This window comes from Haliotis rubra, unplaced genomic scaffold, assembly GCF_003918875.1.
Source record: "Haliotis rubra isolate DU_JTF1 unplaced genomic scaffold, ASM391887v1 Scf407, whole genome shotgun sequence".
NCBI lineage: Eukaryota > Metazoa > Mollusca > Gastropoda > Lepetellida > Haliotidae > Haliotis > Haliotis rubra.
In genome coordinates, this window is record NW_025767088.1 from 765001 (window position 1) to 785797 (window position 20797).

General features: G+C 39.6%; 2 protein-coding genes across 2 annotated transcripts in view; both read left to right on the plus strand.

The window, feature by feature from the left end:
* The window catches only part of LOC124287875 (arylsulfatase B-like), a 15116-nt gene extending 14157 nt beyond the window's left edge, over positions 1-959 (plus strand). The window contains exon 8 of the mRNA XM_046724358.1: positions 205-959. Coding sequence (XP_046580314.1) covers positions 205-470 — 266 coding nt within the window. The 3' untranslated portion in view covers positions 471-959. The remainder of the gene's footprint in view (positions 1-204) is intronic.
* Positions 960-9522: 8563 nt separating this feature from the next.
* LOC124287873 (arylsulfatase B-like) lies at positions 9523-17591 on the plus strand. Its single transcript, XM_046724357.1, has 8 exons — positions 9523-9870; positions 11613-11799; positions 12350-12537; positions 13705-13816; positions 14574-14669; positions 15465-15708; positions 16286-16437; positions 17321-17591. The coding sequence occupies exons 1-8, from the start codon at positions 9625-9627 to the stop codon at positions 17584-17586; spliced, it is 1491 nt and encodes a 496-aa protein (XP_046580313.1). The 5' UTR covers positions 9523-9624; the 3' UTR covers positions 17587-17591.
* The last annotated feature ends 3206 nt before the right edge of the window (positions 17592-20797 follow it).

A 20797-nucleotide genomic window follows, 5' to 3' on the forward strand; every position in this document is an offset into this window, starting at 1 on the left:
ACAAAGCTTCACTATAAACATTTATATTAGTCTCAACAAGTAGCATCAATGTATGCCAGTAGAGTGATCTCCCTTGGCTCCTGTGTAATGGCTACCATGCTCGTGGTTCTGAATAAAGGAACTTTTATACAGAAGTCCTTGTTTCACTACATGTCTTATTACAACTTCAATGTCTTTGCTCACACAGTCTTCCTCCATCCTCAGGAAACGGCAGCTGGATTCCGCCACCACATCTCAGTAAGGAGACGGTTGTGGACAAAGATGAGAAGGCGAAGAACCTTTGGCTATTTGACATCGCAAAGGACCCAAATGAACACAATGACTTGTCAGCATCACAACCAGGCATTGTTAAGAAGCTTCTGGACCGACTAGAGTACTACCAGAAAACAGCAGTAGCCCCCATGTACCCAGATCCTGACCCCAAGTGTGACCCCAAACTACATGGAGGAGTGTGGGGGCCGTGGGAGTAAACAGAACTAACTCTACAGCAGAGAAGGTGGTTTAGGTTGTCTCTGATTTGGGTTAACATCCCGGAATAAACTATAATATTGGTTAACTGACAAGACAACCTTAATTAACGCTGAAAGCCCCTTTGTGACTTGATAAGTCTTGGAAATATTGTTGGAATTAGCTTTGAAGATCAGATCTTTAGACGAAGCCTGCAGTTATTTTGGAAGATAAGTCAACTTTATTTGCCTGATATATTGAATGTAACTGGGATCTTTTTTCATCTGGCTGCTCAGTGCAACGTCTTTTGATTGGTAGATCAATCCTTTAGAATGTAGCTTGGGTCATCTTTAGTTGATTGCTCATTTCTAAGGAATGTAGCTTGGGTCACCTTTAGTTGATTGCTCATTTCTAAGGAATGTAGCTTGGGTCACCTTTAGTTGATTGCTCTTTTCTAAGGAATGTAGCTTGGGTCATCTTTCGTTGATTGCTCTTTTCTAAGGAATGTAGCTTGGGTCACATTTAGTTGATTGCTCATTTCTAAGGAATGTAGCTTCACCTTTAGGTCACCTTTAGTTGATTGCTCATTTCTAAGGAATGTAGCTTGGGTCACCTTTAGTTGATTGCTCATTTCTAAGGAATGTAGCTTGGGTCATCTTTCGTTGATTGCTCATTTCTAAGGAATGTAGCTTGGGTCATCTTTAGTTGATTGCTCATTTCTAAGGACTGTAGCTTGGGTCATCTTTAGTTGATTGCTCATTTCTAAGGAATGTAGCTTGGGTCACCTTTAGTTGATTGCTCATTTCTAAGGAATGTAGCTTGGGTCACCTTTAGTTGATTGCTCATTTCTAAGGAATGTAGCTTGGGTCACCTTTAGTTGATTGCTCTTTTCTAAGGAATGTAGCTTGGGTCATCTTTCGTTGATTGCTCATTTCTAAGGAATGTAGCTTGGGTCACCTTTAGTTGATTGCTCATTTCTAAGGAATGTAGCTTGGGTCACCTTTAGTTGATTGCTCATTTCTAAGGAATGTAGCTCGGGTCACCTTTAGTTGATTGCTCATTCCTATGGAATGTAGCTTGGGTCATCTTTCGTTGATTCCTTTGGAATGTAGCTTGAGTCATCTTTCGTTGATCACACAATCCTTTGGATAGTAGCTTGGGTCATCTTTGGTTTGTGGGTCAATCTTTTAGAATTCGTATAGAAATTTGAAGATTCTTCAGATATTACTGCCACAGTTGGTAAATATTATTTAATGGATATATTAGCTGCTTCTCAGTTGTTTGATATGAGGGTAGTTTATGAGATATTTATTGCTTATAATTTGATGTTGGGAGCAAGGGTGTCATCAATTATATACACTTATATAGACATACCTTTTAAATTATTTTAATGCTCACATACGTATGCTTATATCATGGTATATTATAGATTTTTAACGAAAGGGGAGCACATATGCATGTTTCAGGTGATTTGTATTTTTATATCTAGCTTGTCAGTATTCTCATTCATGGTCTCAGAATATCATCATGGTGATAATATAGGGTGTTAAGTGGTATTCAGTATTCTTGAAGAAATTACACTTAACCATTTACTTAATTTACTTAAATCATTGATCCAGATATTATTAATATGTTATGTGATGTCAAGATGTTATGTCACAAGCGTCCATGACAGACTATTATGATATTGTCACATAGTTACTGATGCTTGGCCAAATGTAATTGATTGGCAGCATGCATGTAAATGTAACATGTCAAAGAGATTAAGAGAATCATCTGTTGTGGGATAGTCTCTGTCAAGTTAATTGATTAAAAATCCATCAAGTCTTCTTTCTGGTGATAGCACAAATTAGATATTCAGCAGCTGTTAAAATATATCTAGATTATTTATTACTAGTATTGATGTAGACAATGCTGTAGACATATTTCACTTAATTCTCCCTAGTCAATAGATGGGATTGTTGAAGCCAGTCAAGCAGTAATGCTTGTTTGATGAACCTACATGAGTTTATGATATATTGTATTGGAAATGGATTGTTACCATAAAAACAGTTTGTTTTTAGAGAACCATCTGTTGTTGGATAGTCTCAGTGAGTAAGTGAGTGTTGTTTTACGCGGCTTTTAGCACTATTCCAGCAATATCACGGTGGGGGGCACCAGAAATGGACTTCACACATTGTGCCCATGTGGGTAAAACCTGGGTCTTGGTGTGACAAGTGAAAGCTTTAACCAAATAGGCTACCCCACGATGAAGATAGTCTCAGACATGTTAATTGATTCAATACGTCATCAAGTCTTCTGTCAGGTGAAAGCATAATTAGGTTATAGGGAATCAATATTATTATGTGGATAGTGGTGTATTCATGTTTCACTAACGGGAATGCTCTCTAGTCTATTGTGTAGTGTAACCAGATGCCATGTTGACACAATATTTCATACAAAAACACACTTAACTTATAATGCATGTAGAAAGTGTTTATGGATTATATTATGCTGTATTTTTGGGTTATACCTTTATACCAAGCATGACCAATATGTATTTTTGATATATTTGAAATTGTACCTATAGCATGTGTTTTGTTACATTGATTGATAATAATTGTAGTTCTTCAACAAGGGCTCTAGTCAAATAAGAGTTGTCTTCCTCTCACTCTCTCTTGTGGGTGTTCATTTATTTTACCTCTGAGTTATCTCCCTTTGTACATCGTAACGCGAAAAAGTTGCTTATTGAACAATACAGCATGACTTGTATCTATTTTTGATATATTTGAAATTGTATATGAAAGTACATCAACAGGAATGGCAAGATGTATATCTACCTGTTTATAAATTGTTTTTAAGCAGTGCTGTGATGTGCCTTACTTAGATTTAAGTGCTGACACAAAGTTACTTTATTGTATTTACAGTGCCAAAACGATCTAATCTTGAGTATTTTACCGCAACATGTACAACCACTAAATATGACATGTTCGACGTATTGGCAATAAATATGACTAAACCTATGTGTTGTTCATGTCAATTTACAGGACAAGCGTGACATTTGCTGACCCTAACAATAGATTGTTATCCCCGCCGCGCGTTTAGCGCGAAGACGGGGGATATAGTATATTGGCTCCTCCGTACGTACGTGCGTACGTACGAATTGGAATATCTTAAGAACCTTTGACTAAATTCTTTTCTTATTTGGTACTAAGGTTCATCACAGTTTGAGAAAGATCCCAGTCAGGTTTCATTTCAAGGCTACAAGGGGACTTTCATGTTTTACCTTTGTCCGCAAGATACCTCATTCATTCACGGATTTTCTTCATATTTGACTTCATCAAGGAAAGGCGCAGGGCCCTGTCGATTTTGGTGACCTTCACGTAATTTTCAAGGTCACGACGACACTTTGAACATTTCAGCATGTGAACCTGCATGTTAAACTTGTCAGCGAGATACCTCAAGAACCATTCACTGGATTTAATTCATAGACTTCAAGACTTCTCTTGAATGTTTTTTATAAGCAATTTCTTTATTACTATTTTTGCATATTTCATACACCATGACATTCATGTCAAAGTCAAAGTGAGTCTTGAAAATACTTGTGTGTTTGTTAGTGACAATGGTTGTTTTGTTCTGCATTTATCAGTTGTAATTCTAGGACGTTTGTTGTTAAACACCGCAATATTCCAGCTATATGGTGGAGGTCTGTAGTTGAGTCTATAGTTGAGTCCGGGCCAGACAATCGAGTGATCAACATCATGGGCATCAATCTAGAAGTTATTGAGCTGCGTGTGGAAGACCACGCCAACACCTATCTTGGAGGACAAGCTCCAGAATCCCCAGATTTAAGACAAACTTCGGGCCGAGTATAAATCTCGCTTACAGGAAATCCGGAGCTCAGAGCTAAATGCTCGAAACAAGGTCAAAGCCACCAATACTTTTGCTGTGGCAGTCCTTTTGTATTCCTTTGGAGTAGTTGATTGGACAAAACAAGACACCCAGAGTCTTGACCGCCTGACCAGTAGGATCATGTCTGATAACAGAGCCCACCATCCGCGTTCCTCTCTCAATCGTTTATATATGCCAATCAATTCTGGAAGTCGGGATTTAATGTGGAGGCTCTTCATGATAGAATTTTAGTGTGTACTTTTGCACATATATATTTATCGGATGATCATCTGATGATGCATGTCAAGACACATGGTGAAAGCAAGGTTTCCACAGCTATTTTAAGCGTCCCAAGGTTGTTGGACAGAATCTGAAATTTGATGTTGATGGCGATGTACTGCTGAACGGTACAGCGATGGGAGTAAACCAGGTGAAGTCCTTCACCAAGTCTGCCCAGAGTCGGTCATTTGTTGAGATTCTACTGCATCGTGTGTACATGCATGCAGTGTGTGGAACAGAATAGCAATCCCACCGACTCCTTCGCCTGGATGAAGTCGGCTGATCTTAAATGTGAAACTGACGGCTTCATTTTTGTTACTCAAGACCAGTCACTTCCCACTCAGAATCGCCTAAATGTGATTCTTAAAGAAAATATCAACATGAAATGTCGACTTTGCAATGAATTTTCAGACACTGTCCAACACATTGTCAGTGGATGCCCTTCTTTGGCACAAACAGCATATCTTAAAAGACATGATGGTACGGCTGCTACAGTCTCCGCCATGCCTGTGGCTTTGACTCCGAGGTCCATCCATGGTACGACACTGAACATGTCAAGGGTGTCATGGAAAATGATGCTTTCACACTTAGGAATAGGTCCATATTCCAGCCAACAAACCTGTTCTTGTCCTTTTTGATAAAGGATCAATTTATTTATCTTTTTGAATTTTCTGTTCCTATTGACAGCAACGTGATTGACAAGATTCAGGAAAAGCATGCTAAATATGCGGACCTCGCCTTTGATATGTCTCGCTTGTATCCCAAGTACACTGTCGTCAGGCTCCCTTTCTTCTCGCTGTCCTTGGTTTGGTACCTCCTGATGGCTTCGCGCAGATCAGGAGAGTTCCCGTGTTCTCAACCGGGAGCACAGCCCTTCTGACACTCTGGGTAATGCAAGTTTGAACAAACACACTTGCCTAAGGTGAGACTACATGTATCGCAAACATCACGGCGAGGGACACCAGTAATGGGCTTCACATATTGTAACCATGTGGGGAATCGAACCCGGCCTTTAGCGTGAAGAGCTTTAAGTCCAGTCATCAGGAAGTTTCACATTACTCAGTTCACTTAACAAATAATTGTGTTTCAAATGTTTAACATGTCGCGAAAACCCATTACAGTGTAACATAGGCAAACAATGTATGGTGCACAATGTTTACACATTATTTCTTGCAACATTCTCGGGGTCATGTATAGAGCATGCCAGCATTCGATAAATAAATAAAGATCTGTATAGAAATGTAGGTATGCGAGTTGGAAATGATACAATGTTGATAATCATGATATAACTGCCTTGCGACAGTGTTATCAATCAAGCGATATGCTGAGTCAGTGGGCGTACATCTATGTGCCCGTCAATGATATGAGATAATTTGCATCTAATGTGCAAGTGTCAACATAGAGGCGGTCAGATGACAAGGGTTAAATAACCAGGCTTGCATCACACTACCAGTCTGGTTGATATGGCATATCAATGCACTTTTAATATCATGTTTGGATGTCAGCTCGGGGAAATCGGAATTGTGTGTCCCACTTCATAGCCTGTTTGATGACACCTTTCAAACAAGGTGAAAATGCATTTACTTGCAAAAAAAATGCGACAAACCCCTTTCATATTTCATAAGAAATGAATGTGGAAAAGGGGTTTGCTAAATCAATCATCAAAACACATCCCACGATTGTCACCAAAAGCACTATTAACTGTATAAGACGCCAAAAACCTTTAATGATTTTACCAGTATATGTTACAGTGGCAAGAAGGAGACTACCAGAAGCAAGAAGATGGCATTGGAATGGACGACAACGGGATGTCATGCAGGCTCTTGGGCGACAGCTTGACATTCACCAGACCGTCATTACTCGACTTGTTAAAAAATACCGTCGAACCAACAAGGTTAAGAACTGACCAAGACCAGGTCAACCCCGAAGGACGTCTCAGGTTGAGGATGGGGATTTAACAAGCCTTGTGAGACGTCAGCCTTTAACTACAAATGGCGTCCTGAAGCACCTATGGCCCCCCAACAGACGTCAGTGCAATAGGACTGTAACAAACTGCGTAAAGACACATGGGATGAGGGGAAGAAGGTTGATCAAACGTCCAACCTTGACCAATCTTCACAAGAGAGCTCATTTGGAGTGGTGTTTGCCCTAACGTCATTGGAATTCGACGTCATGGAGGAAGGTGCATTGGTGGGATGAGAGTCACTTTTCATTGCACGTCACAGACTGGCGCCAGCGAGTCTGGAGGACCAAGAACAGTGCCCATGAGACTAAGAACATCAGAGTATCAGTTCCTGACGGTGGTGGATCTGTCATGGTCTGGGGTTGTCTCTCCCATGATTGTAAACTGGACTTGGTAACTGTTCGTGGAAATCTCAATGGCGACCACGACAACCGGGACATTCTGGATCCAGTTCTTGTGCCACATTTTGATAACCACCCATTAGCCACTCGCCCTGTATTCATGGATGACAACGCCCGACCACATCGTTCCCGACCTGTGACAGTTTTTTCCAACAAAAGCTGTAACCAAACTTCCATCGCCTGCTATGAGCCCGGATCTGAACGCATTGGAGCCTGTTTGGGCCATTCTTTGACGCCAAGTGCAAGCACTGGATCCGCCTGTAAAAGATTTGGCATGTTTGGAAGCATCTTTGCGCCGGGAGTGGCAGCAGCTGCCTCTGGAGCGAATCTGGAGACTCACGACAACCATGAGGAGGAGGCTCAAATCAGTCATCCGTGCACAAGGTGGATATGTACTCTATTAACATTTTTCATGTGATTTGTTGTCTGAAGATGACAGAGAACATTTTCAGACCGAGAGACACTCACCTCTCCCATTTTGGAACTCTGCAGCCCCATAGTTGTACAGGGATGCATTTTGTTGACAAAACAGCGCTGACGTTTTCATGTCAGTTTGTAACTTAAAATATTGCCAATTTTCACGATTTTGTTGTTATTGTTTAGTCCAAAATGTCAACTTACAGGAAACAATGGCGTTTAAGATTTCCAGTATACTTACTAATGGTAATGTTGCTCAGTTTCATGGTAATATGAAAACATCGGGGTGTGTTTAATTAAGGTCCATGTGTATTTGTTTCAGCAGTATTACAGCTGTACGATGTTGTTTGTAAATAAATCGAGTCTGGATCAGACAATCCAGTGATTGTCACCATGCGATAAGATGACATGTTTATGAATTACTATGAAATAGTGATGATACCAGGTGTTCGCAAAAATGTGAGCGTATCCTGCCCCACCGGTGGCACCCATCATAAACATATACAAAGTCTAGTCAACTGTTCACCTGAAATAATTTGGCAACGTATGGTACAAGTCAAATAGGGAATTGCATCGGACATCATTTTGTCACTGATGCATTAAATTTCGAAATGTCCTACACATAAAACCTTTTTAAAAGAGATACCTTTTAAAGCTTTGGTGTTACGGAAAACAATAATCATGTTTCTGTGTGGCGTTTTTTATATACCATATATCACCCTCTGACTGCTTCATCAGCTGCCTGACCTATATTTTGGCTTGGGATGATATCGGTCCAAGGTCGCATCAAGGACCTACTTATCTGACTGAACTCATGGTCATAAACTAGCTAGCAACACATCTCACCAGCTCACTGAATTCAAGGACATGGACTAACTAATACACTGGCATCTTTTTGCACTGATATACGCATTATTAAATATGCTGCATCAATTATAAACGTATACCCCTGTTTAAAATGTGCTCGTCGAACACCAGTATAAACTCAGGGGCAAAAGAAACACCATCAAAAGTAATTATGTGTTCATTCAATATTACATCGTCATAACCCCATACAGTAGCAAGCAACAAATCTCACGAGCGCAAAAAGCATAACGACTGAGAAAAGCACGTGTTTCATGCAATTATTGAATAAACCGAATTGTACTTCATCACCTGCCCTGGTGCCTCAGTGACCCTGTACTTCATCACCTGCCCTGGTGTCTCAGTGACCTGTATTTCATCATCTATACCAATCGCTGAGTGAACCTGTACTTCATCACCTGCCCCGGTGTCTCAGTGACCTGTACTTCATCATCTATACCAATCGCTGAGTGAACCTGTACGTCATCACCTGCCCCGGTGTCTCAGTGACCTGTACTTCATCATCTGTCCCAGTGTCTCAGTGACCTGTACTTCATCACCTGCCGCGGTGGCTCAGTGACCCTGTACTTCATCACCTGCCCGATGGCTCAGTGATCCTGTGCTTCATCACCTGCCCCGATGGCTCAGTAATCCTGTACTTCATCAGCTGCCCCGATGGCTAAGTGACCTGTACTTCATCACCTGCCCCGATGGCGCAGTCTTTCACCACCTAGCACGATGCATCAGCCGGAAAACTCTGGATTACGATATATGTGATCCTTGGCTTAACTCACACTGTGAATTTTCACTTGAGAAAAGTGTAAATGTCACGAGTAACACATCCAACCTTTAAATGGCAAGCAGAGGTCTTGACTGTTCCAGATCATGAATCAAAACGAGAAGAGTAATACTACATTGTTCAACGCACCTGACAAAAGATGTCAGATCTGCGCGTTATTTTACCCACACCAAGTCAATCTCTACATGATATCAAAATTCTCCCTGTGGGAATTCTGAAATAATTTCCCCCAGCAACCAAACTTGCCATAGATGACACAACTGTTTGGCTCTCGGAAACATGTTCGTGTCTTGACTTCACGACCCATCCCTACTCTTAACTATGACGTTAGACAGGCGGACCGCTGTCATTAAAGCTGGAATATTGCTGAGTGCATTAAACAACAAACAAACAAAAACACAATGAAGCAACGCACAACGCTCACATTAGTCCCGCGGTTGCCATACTCATTACACAGTACATTTGTAGTAGCACTGTTGAGGAGTTTGCACAAGTCACATGATCAAACATTGTCACATGATCACAAGTGAACTGCACCGAAAGACTGATCTAGTTGAATGTAGGCGTTCGACACATTCGGGATCTTGAACAGTTTCGTGACAGCCATGCATCTTGCAGAGTTCTTGTTATTATGTGCATGTTGCACTGTTTTGTCAGCGAAGTCAAGTCGCCCGAATATTATTTTCATCCTCGCTGACGATTACGGATTCCATGATATCGGGTACCACAAGTCGGAGATAAAAACACCAAATCTTGACAAGTTAGCCGCGGCTGGCGTGAAGCTGGAAAACTACTATGTCCAGCCTATCTGTACCCCGACACGGTCCCAGTTCATGTCAGGGAGGTACCAGGTGAGTCCGAGTCAGTCATACCCTTACTGGTTATAAAGTGTGCAGACGACAACTCAGGAGCATGTCTCAAGTCGGGAGGTAGGGGGGTCACCAATAATTTTGTACACATGTACGGTGTGTGTGTGTGTGTGTGTGAGAGAGTGAGTGAGTGAGACAGAGCGTGCGTGCGTGTGTGTGTGCAACTTTGTACATAACAATATTAAAAAACATTTGCTGATAAATTAGGTGGGCCGGGAATTGAGTTTTGTATGCAGGTAGGGTGTGTCACTTACTTTGTACATGAAATTTAAAGGGGTCATTCATATTGTGCATGCTACTCCATAAAAATCATCATATCTCTCTCACGCTCTCTCTCTCTCTCTCTCTCTCTCTCACACACACTCACACACACACACACACACACACACACACATTAACCATAAATTATGCACATCTTTTCAGGGAAACTTGTCGCTTGCTTCATTTATGGCTTTAGCATTGCAGAAGCTTGGCAGGATGGAAAATAATGCGGTTCAGGGTCTGTGAGACCTATTTATCCTCATGATCACAGTTTGTATTTCTTTTTGTTTGAATCAGAACTGAGTCACTGACTGAAGACGTTCAGACACGAATGTCTGTACATAGATTGTTTGCATTGTCTGAACAGAATTATCAGCTGGATGTTACAAACATGCTTGTTTCAAATTAATTACCTTCCATAATTTCACTGTACAACTCACTTCAGGGGAGTACAGTGGATTTAATCTGCCTGATTTCTTGATTATTGTGTTCATTTGAAATACTGAGGAGGACAAAAGGAAACAAACAAGGATTGGTAATTGATGAGTTCGATCAGGGAGACTATATAACGTGTTGTAGAGTAGCCCTGGTTTGATGAAGGTATAAAGGTTGTGATTGGGACCTTAAGGTTGCAGTGTTTCAGCAAATATTTTCAGGCTGTATGATTGTTTTCATAACATTGTAATTTGGGGTTCAAATCCTATTTCAGGTGTATAGTTTCTTTATGTTTTGTCGGTAAAACACTGTAAAGACTATGTATTCAGCGGCGTCTGTCTGTCGGTACGTCCCGATTCTTGTTAACGCGATATCTCATGAACTGTTGTACCCAATGTTATCAAATTTGGTGACAGCCTACACTGGGGGATTATGCAGACACCAGTCGTTTTGGGTGACCTTGACGTTATCTTCAAGGTCACCACGACACTTTGAACACTTTTCAAACTTTTGTTAACGTGATATCTCATGTACTGTTGTATCCAGTATCTTCAAATTTGGTGACAGCCTACATTGGGAGATTATGCAGACACCAGTTCATTTAGGTGACCTTGACCTTATCTTCAAGGTCACCAGACACTTTGACCACTTTTCAAACTTATGTAAACGCGATATCTCATAAAATATTGCACCCAATGTCTTCAATTATGTCGACAGCTACATTGGGTGATTATGCAGACACCAGTCATTTCAGGCATCTTGTATGTGACCCAAAAAATTAAAAGTAATAAATATGTTATATAAATTCCATTCTTTAGCGGCGGGGGACATTGTCATATCAGTGTAAACACTCATTTCTTATTTAATGCAGCACTGAGCAATAATCAAGCTACACGGCGGCGTTTTGTAAATAACCAAACCAGACAATCCAACGATCAACATCATGAACATTGATCTACACAACTGGGATATGCAGTCGTGTCGACCACTTGTTAGTGATCCTGACCATCTGTTTTGTCTGTTTTCAGATTCACACAGGTTTACAACATGCCATCATTTGGAGCTCTCAGCCCAATGGCCTCCCTCTGGATAGTCCCACAGTAGCCGACAAAATCAAACAGGCCGGCTACTCCACCCACGCTGTCGGCAAATGGCATCTGGGCTTCTACAAGGATGACTACCTGCCTACCAATCGGGGATTTGATTCATACTATGGTAAGGAAAGATGTCAACTGTTTGTTTGTTTGTTTATTTGTTGTTAAATGTGTTAATCAGCAATATATCCAGCTGTATCATGTCAGTGTGGAAATAGTCGAGTGTGGACCAGTGATTGACATCATGAGCATCAACACAATATGAATGTGATGGCCTGTTAACCAAGCCAACCACCCAATCCTATTTGTCACCAGCTATGACAAGCAAGGTTTTCTGAAGACCCATTCTAACACCGATTTTCATGGGTCTAAATTGTAGGTGTGGCTAGTTATCTGTGAAATAAATGAAAAACTGTGATTACCCCATATCATCTTGAAGCTGAAGCAATTGAAATTCATTTCTGGTGACCCGTCGTGACATTGCTAGAATATTGCCTAAAGCGGTGTAAAACCACTCACTCACTCACTCACTCATTCACCCACCCACCCACCCATTGTTGTATACAATTTGTGTAGACAAACCACATGTTTTTAGTATATCAGTTTATTTACCAAACATCACCTTTTTATTTGACCTAACCCTTTATATATCTAATCTTAACAATTTGCAGGCTATCTGACAGGCAGCGAGGACTACTTCACACACATACGTTGCGACGACCACGATTCCAGATACTCGTTTTGTGGCCTTGACTTACGTAACAATACAAACCCAGTTTTCAATGAGACCGGCCATTATTCAACGTCTCTGTTTACGGAGAGGGCCATCAGTGTGATCAAGGATCATGATGAGTCTAAAGTAGGTGCAAGTTCCATCCAGAATGTTTCATGTCAACATAAAAAAATGAATAATAATAATAATAATAGTCCATTTATTTTGTGCATTTATCCATGCACATTGCATGCTCAACGCGCTCACTATCACCCCTGGTCAACGAGTACAGAACACTCCCTGTGGAGAATACAACCTGTCGCCTGTCAGGCGCTCAAGGTTCAAATTCAGACTACCATCGTATCATACCAGGTACCCTTTTTCTGCTGGGTGAACAGAGGCATTTTTTTAACAAACCCACTTGCCTAAGGTGAGACTACATGTATCACATGCGTTTCGTTGTGGGGTAAGACTGAAGTCCTAGAACTCTCAGGAGTCGAACACGGTCACCCATCTAAGGACTCTCCATGCTCAGCATTGCTTAACTTCAACTGATTTGTGACCTGAGCTCTATGCACAGGACCACATCTTGAAAATAATGTCCGTGTGGTGCCCTTGTCCGCCAGTTTAGGTACTGTGTCAACTTCATTGTCTTCAAATTTTAATGGAGCCTCTGACGTGTATTACTTGTGTTGAAAGGCATATACACATGGAACAAAGTATTGCAACATCCCATATTCTTCATAGTATCAATATGTTACCATTAACCATAGCAAAGGAATTTATCCAAACCTCAGTTTAACTTACTGTCTGGAAACATTGACTTTCAGCGAATAATTAAATGGCAAATCTTGATTAATAAAGCATGAAAAACAGTAGCTTATTGATAGAAGGACTGACTGACTGAGTTTGGTTTTACGCCGCTTTTAGCAATATTCCTTGTGGTCCGGGGTAGAGTTGCTACCATCTCTTGACGTGAGAAATCACCAAGGACATGCGTACGATGTGGCATAGCAAGTGTCATCCTTGAAGACTGTTTAGAGGATGGCCATCAAATGTGGTACAACAACCAAAAAACATAAATGATATTGTTATAGCACATGTTTTAATTTTTTAATTTTTTAAAAATAAAATTTGCTTTCAAGTGTGACTTTGTGTATATAATATACATGTGTACATGTGTTAACTTGTACATGTGTTGCTTTATAGCTGAAATAGGCTATAGCTCATGTGATGTTAAATCTGAACTCACCCACTACTTTGACAGTGGTAATGTTCGTGTAGGCTCATCATGTTTTTGTTTCTTGTTTGCAGCCATTTTTCCTGTACCTCGCCTATCAGTCTACGCACGCACCTCTGCAGGTCCCAGGGAAATATTTGAATCCGTACAGCCACATCAAGGACTTGAACAGGCGCAGTTTTGCCGGTAATATAGTCACTGTTAAACCTGACATATTCAGTAGGTGGTCCAGTGTATCACATGGCCTGTTTCTCCTCACACAGAGTGACTTGGGTTCTACTCTGTTTTACCAATATGTCTGCTGTATCATGACTTGTAATTGTCTAACTTTCCTTGATCGGCATTATGCTTCACTTTCAGGAAAAGAGTATTGTCTGACAAAATATTGACCATTTTGCTGTAGCCCTATGTAGGCAGTGTTTGTTGGACAAACTTTCCTCTTATTAAAGAAAATTAGTGAAACTTCATTTATAATTTAGTCAGCCAATCTTCATATGATAATAGTGAATGTTTGAGAGTGCATCACCACTTGCACTTCCTTATGACCATAGTTATTTGTACAGTAATCGCTCTTGAAAGATGATTGGTGTATGACGTGAAATTTGCATGTGTACGATTTTCGTTTTCAAACAATAAAATGGCTAGGAACAAACACTAACAACTGTGTGATGCAAGATGATTGTCAAAATTAATGGTTTACAGTGATTTATCGACCTTCTTGAAAACCGTCAAACCCAAGAACGACACCCCATGTGTGTTCTTATTCACGTGGTCCGGCTGTCGACAAAAACAACCATACAGGGCCCAGTTCCACGAAACGATCTTGGAGCTAAAGTGATTGTAACACACATACCTCAGCATCGACTTCCGATCATCATAGCCATTACGATCACATTGTGCAATGGGTCCCAGATGTTTATCGTTACATGTTTTCAACTTCAAGGGATGACTGCATGTATGGACGAGGGGATCGGAAACATCACTTCGGCTCTCAATGCTACTGGCCAGCTGGAGAATACCCTCATTGTCTTCTCCACAGGTAAGTAATATTTTATTAGAGTTGAATCACAGACAGTGATGAATGTCAGACCTTAGTTAATAAATGATGGATGCTCTAAGTCTCTGTAGAAAATTAACCAATAAATTATATGAATTTCAGGCATTTTACAGTTCAGATACTTGGTAACATGTAAATGATACACTGACTGCATGTACAAATCTGTATTACAATGTGCTACGTCGTACAACCTCTAAATGGGAGAGTGGCAGGTGCCTCATGTAGGGCAGTTCATGTTTAAATGTTTTATGGACAACTGGTGTGTTTTCAGTGAAATATCATCGATTTAAATAGAACCCAAAAAAGTGTCTTCGGCATGCAAATTGGTAACAACATTGGCATTGTTCATAATTTGATTTTCTTTCTTTTGGTAAATTCTGAGGTAGTGGGAATTTATATATTCAAACTTGGAACTTCTGCTGTAATTTACGTCAGGACTGTTGTTTAATGCTGCCCTCCACAATATTCCATCTGTATGGTAGCGGTCTGTAAATAATCGAGTCAGAACAATCTAGAACCAGACAATCTAGTGATCAAAACTATGAGCATCGATCTCATACAATGGGATACAATGACATGTGACAACGAAGTTAGAGAGAGCCTTAACCCCCTTTCCCCCAACACACCTCGATCATCACGTTAGTTTTATGACAAGCATAGGTTGTTTGTGGGTTTATTTAAGCTTGAAGACTAGAAGTTTTGTATTTGAGGATGTGGTAGAATTATGCGAGTCTACTAATTATTCATGAGGGTCCTGACAAAGTACTTGTGTTTCAGACAATGGCGGTACGATCTACGATGGGGGAAACAACTGGCCACTGAGGGGGTGGAAGGGGACCTTATGGGAAGGGGGATTCCATGGTGTGGGCTTTGTGTATGGTGATATGCTGAAGAACAAAGGAACTGTCAATAATCAACTGATCCATGTCTCTGATTGGTTCCCAACATTGGTGGGTGTGGCTGGCGGGAACACCAATGGAACAAAGCCTCTGGATGGGTTTGACCAATGGAAGACCATCAGGTACGCTAGTATTTATGTAGAGTTTGAAAATTATGCGCAGTATACATACTGTAGGGAAGCACACATAAAATATCCAAATCATCATCATCATCATCAACAACAATATCCGAGAAAATATAGCGTAGAGCTAGTCTGTCTCCCAAACCCTTGAGAATAAATTAAATACAAGACCAGCTCAAGGCAACGATCAATTGGCAAGTCCAAACTGCCTCCTGAAAATACGGATTGTTCAGGGCTCCATTTGGATTTGTTTTGAAGATAAGAATATTTCTAATTTTAATATTGTCATTCAAGCAAAGGGCATATGGCTGTTTGAATGTTGAGACGTGCTGTGTGTTTGTGTGTTTTTTGATGGTTGTATCAAATATGATTGGTTCAAATAATTTAAATTTCTGTGTTGAATTTAGATAAGTTAGCGTAAATTTCCCACCTATAAAGTATGAATTTGAAACCATTTGCTTACAGTGTATATGTTTGGAAAAAGGAGGTCTCTTCAGTAGTATATGTCACAATGACAGCAATGTTTACTTGCTTACACAACAAGGGAAAGTCTTGCATCAATTTGCCATTGTTCCAGTGAAGGTGGAGCCAGCCCGAGGAAGGAGCTCCTACACAACATTGACATCTTGACACAACCCAAGGGAGCTAAGCTTTTTAACAACACCTTCGACACGCGGATCAGAGCAGCTATACGCGTTGGAGACTGGAAGCTCATCACAGGAGATCCAGGTTTGTGGACTCTCACTGCTTAATACTGAAGGGTAGCTTAGTGATTAAGGTGTTTGCTCGTCACGCCGAACACCCGGGTTCGATTCCCAATATGGACACATTGTGTGAAGCCGAGTACTGGTGTCCCCTCACTCCCTGCTGTGATATTGCTGGAATATTGCTAAAAACGGTGTAAAATAAATTCACTCACTCACTTATTTAATTCCTTAGGGAGTGACAGGTATCGGATTATGAATACACAATGCCAGTTGGAACGTGGTCAAATGTAACATAAGTTTTATTTGGTACATGTATTACACTTTCTCAGTTAAGTGCAGATTATATTAGGTTGTTACAGTTGTCAACGGGGTTTTAATCAAGGTGCTCTAATAAGTTAATGCTCTCTGTGAGGTAGGACACGTTTTATTACAATCTTGATTAATGAACATATTGTTTTGAGCAGTGCCACAATTTTATTTACTTTTGAAAGTAATAAGAAGGAAGGAATCTGATTTGCCAAGAGTGATATAAGTTATAATAGCCACTGGTAGGGATATGATACAGGTGTGAAATTCCAGGCTAGTTTCATAAGGGTGGAAACTAGACTTTTGTAGACAGTTATTTCCCTTGCCTCTGGAAGATGGTTCCAGATTTTTTAAAGCTATCGAAATAAAGATTCTTCTGAGTACTTAAGATAAGAACTAACAAACGCTCACTATAAGCATACATAGTTGCCAACAAGTAGCATCAATGTAAAACATGCCAGTAGAGTGATCTCCCCTTGCTCCTGTGTAATGGCTGCCATGCTCACCACATGGTTCTGAATAAAGGACCTTTTAAACAGAAGTATTAAGACTATTACAACTTCCATGTCTTTGCTCACACAGTCTTCCTCCATCCTCAGGAAACGGAAGCTGGATTCCGCCGCCACATCTCAGTAAGGAGGCGGTTATGGACAAGGATGATAAGGCAAAGAACCTATGGCTATTTGACATCGCAAAGGACCCAAATGAACACAATGACTTGTCAGCATCACAATCAGACATTGTTAAGAAGCTTCTGGACCGACTAGAGTACTACCAGAAAACAGCAATAGCCCCCAGGTACCCAGATCCTGACCCCAAGTGTGACCCCAAACTACATGGAGGAGTGTGGGGGCCGTGGGAGTAAACAGAACTTACTAGAGTAGGCGGTTTAGGTTGTCTCTGATTTGGGTTAACATCCCGGAATAAACTATAATTAATTAACTGACAAGACAACCTTAATTATCGCTGAAAGCCCCTTTTATATATGCTTCTATGTACTCCTTTTAAATGTGACTTGATAAGTCTTGAACATATTATTGGAATTAGCTTTGAAGATCAGATCTTTAGACGGAGCTTGCAGCTATTTTGGAAGATAAGTCAGCTTTATTTGCCTGATATGTTGAATGTAACTAGGACCTTCTTCATCTGGCTGCTAAGTGCAACCTCTTTTGATCGGTAGCTCAATCCTTTAGAATGTAGCTTGGGTCATTTTTTGTTGATCACTCAATCGTTAGGAATGTAGCTTAGGTCATTTTTCGTTGATCACTCAACCCTTTGGAATGTAGCTTGGGTCATTTTTCTTTAATCACTCAATCTTTTGGAATGTAGCTTGGGTCAGCTTTCATTTGTAGGTCAGTCCTTTAGAATTAAATATATTCGTATAGTAGTTTGAAGATTCTTCAAATATTTATTGTCTCAGTTGGTAAATATATATTTTCTAAATTGTCTCCCCCTGACATCAGTTAATTGGAAGATAAAGCTGCTTTGTTTTCAATTTTGTGGTCCTTTATCGTTCATTTAAGATCGCTAAATGTAATTTACAAACCGAATGCGTCAAGAAATTCATTGTATTCATACGCGGTGAATCAGTCTCTTTAATTAGAGGTCCTTAAACTGCCATTTTAGTATGGTTTTGATGAGCTCTCAGCCAATCAGAATTGAGTATCACACAGTGTAGTGCTAGAATAATGGATTGACTGTTTATATTACTTCCTTGTCAGTTGTTTAATATGAGGGTATTTATGAGACATCATTGTTTATAATTTGATACTTTTATACACATACCTTATATATTTTGAATTATGCTTATACCAAGGTATATTTCATATTTTGAAATGAGGGGAAACACATATGGTTGATTGGTGTGTGTATCTATGTCATTGGAGGACACTCTAGCTTGTATTCTCACTCATGGTCTCAGAATGGTGATAATACTTGTATGTATTCAGTAATCTTGAAGAAATCATACTTAACCATTTACTTAATACATGTACACTTAAATCATTGATCCATACGTTATTCCTCTATTCTATAGGAGATGTTATGCCACAAGCGTCCATGACAGACCTTTATGATACTGTCACATAGTTACTGATGCTTGGCCCAATATCAAAGATATTAATGTAGTAATGAGGGAAAGATATTTTATGCATTCAGGCTGAATGCAATTAGAGGCTAAAATTTGAAGCAAAAGATGTCAACCAACAATATTTCCACAGTGGTAATATTTTGTTTTGACTGTCTGAATGTTTCATGACATGGGTAAGATACAATTTGTGTGTTGTTCTATTTTATTGTTGTGGTTCACATGTGTACATTCCAGAGACTCAGCAATCTGAGGTTTCAAATTACATTAACCAACTCTAATTACTAACAGTTATCTCACTGCACCTATGACATTGGGCTTCAGAAGTTCACAAAATCAGATGGACTGTAACACTTCAGACCTCTGATTACAATATTTTTGTTATTATGTGCATCATAGATTAAGACAAGATTGATGAATACTGCTTGTTTTATTGATCTACATGGAGTTTATGATATATCATACTGGAAAGAGATTGTTACCATACAAAAACGTTTGTTTTTGCTTTTTAAGAGAATTGTCTATTGTTGGATAGTCTCAGTCAACTTTATTGATTAAATAATCCATCAAGTCTACATTCAGGTGATAGTATAAATGGGTTATTCAGGAGCTGTTAAAATATCTTGTTATTAGTTATTAATAGTATTGATGTAGACGATATGTTAGTCATATTTCACTTATAGTAATTCTCCCTAGTTAATTGTGTCACAAAACTAGACACAATATTTTTATACAGAACCACACTTAACTAATAATGAATGTGTATAATGTTTATGGATTAAATTATGCTTTATTTGGGGTTATAAACCAAATAATCTTACCTTTATATCTGGCATGACCTATATTTATTTTTGGTATATTTTAAATTGTACCTATAGCATGACCTATATTTATTTTTGATATATTTGAAATTGTACATGACATTGGATCAACAGAAATGTCAAGATGTATATCTATTTGTTTATAATTTGTATTTAAACAACTTGGGTGCAGGTTTACAACAGAGCTGTGAGGTGCGTAGCGTAAGCCTTGGCTTGCACATGACTTTTGCTAATGAAAATTGGACAAATCCCAATACTATCTAAATATAGAGCTTTGCAACCTATGGGGCTTACATGATGCCTTTTGAGCATTTTACTGAATCTTGTACAACCACTACAAATGACATGTTCATTGTATTGACAATAAATATGATTAAACCAATTTGGTGTTCATGTCAATTTACAGGACAAGTGTGACATTTCATGACTGCATAATAGATTTTATTGCTCTGCATTCATCAGTTGTAATTCTAAGGTGTTTGATTTTTAACATCACCCTCAGCAATATTCCAGCTATATGGTGGAGGTCTTTAACTAATTAAGTCTGGACCAGACAATCCAGTGATCAACATCATGGGCATCAATCTATGCAATTGGGATACAATGACATGTGTCAACCAAGTCCGTAGGGTTGCTGAAGACCTATTCTAACCCGGATATTCAGGGGTTGTGATTCTAGGAGGATGGAGGAGCCTTAGAATGACTCTTAGAAGTGATGAAAGAGAAAGCATATACTCTGGAACATAGTGTTCCTTATATTTAAAAGGTTGATACCACAACATTTCTCCTTAAAGGTTATGTACTTGTACAATATTGACAAACCTTATGGATAACAAATTCTTTGCTTTCATGGGTGCAATGTAATTCCTGCTTGGCAACAGAACAAGAATCTGTATCGAAACGTGACACTCACGAAGTAAATTCCTGCTTGACAACGGTAAGTAATCTGTATGGGCTAAAGAATCTGTATCGAAACTTTATCACTTTCAAAGATCAATGGTCGTTCCCAAAGGAACACACAAAATGTACAACATACGTACTTTTACTTGAGAGATGCCATAAGTTTCATGTCTCGTACAAACATATATGACACGGTAACATCAGTGAATATCCATGGTGAGACCAATTTGCGTAGTGACTTATGAACCCAGTCCCGTAGCAACAATGTG

Excerpts from the sequence above, each read along its gene's own strand:
- LOC124287873 (XM_046724357.1), top strand. The coding sequence starts at position 9,625 with ATGCATCTTGCAGAGTTCTTGTTATTATGTGCATGTTGCACTGTTTTG. Across the intron at positions 9,871-11,612 it reads TCATGTCAGGGAGGTACCAG|ATTCACACAGGTTTACAACA; the intron begins GTGAGTCCGAGT and ends GTCTGTTTTCAG. Across the intron at positions 11,800-12,349 it reads GGGATTTGATTCATACTATG|GCTATCTGACAGGCAGCGAG; the intron begins GTAAGGAAAGAT and ends AACAATTTGCAG.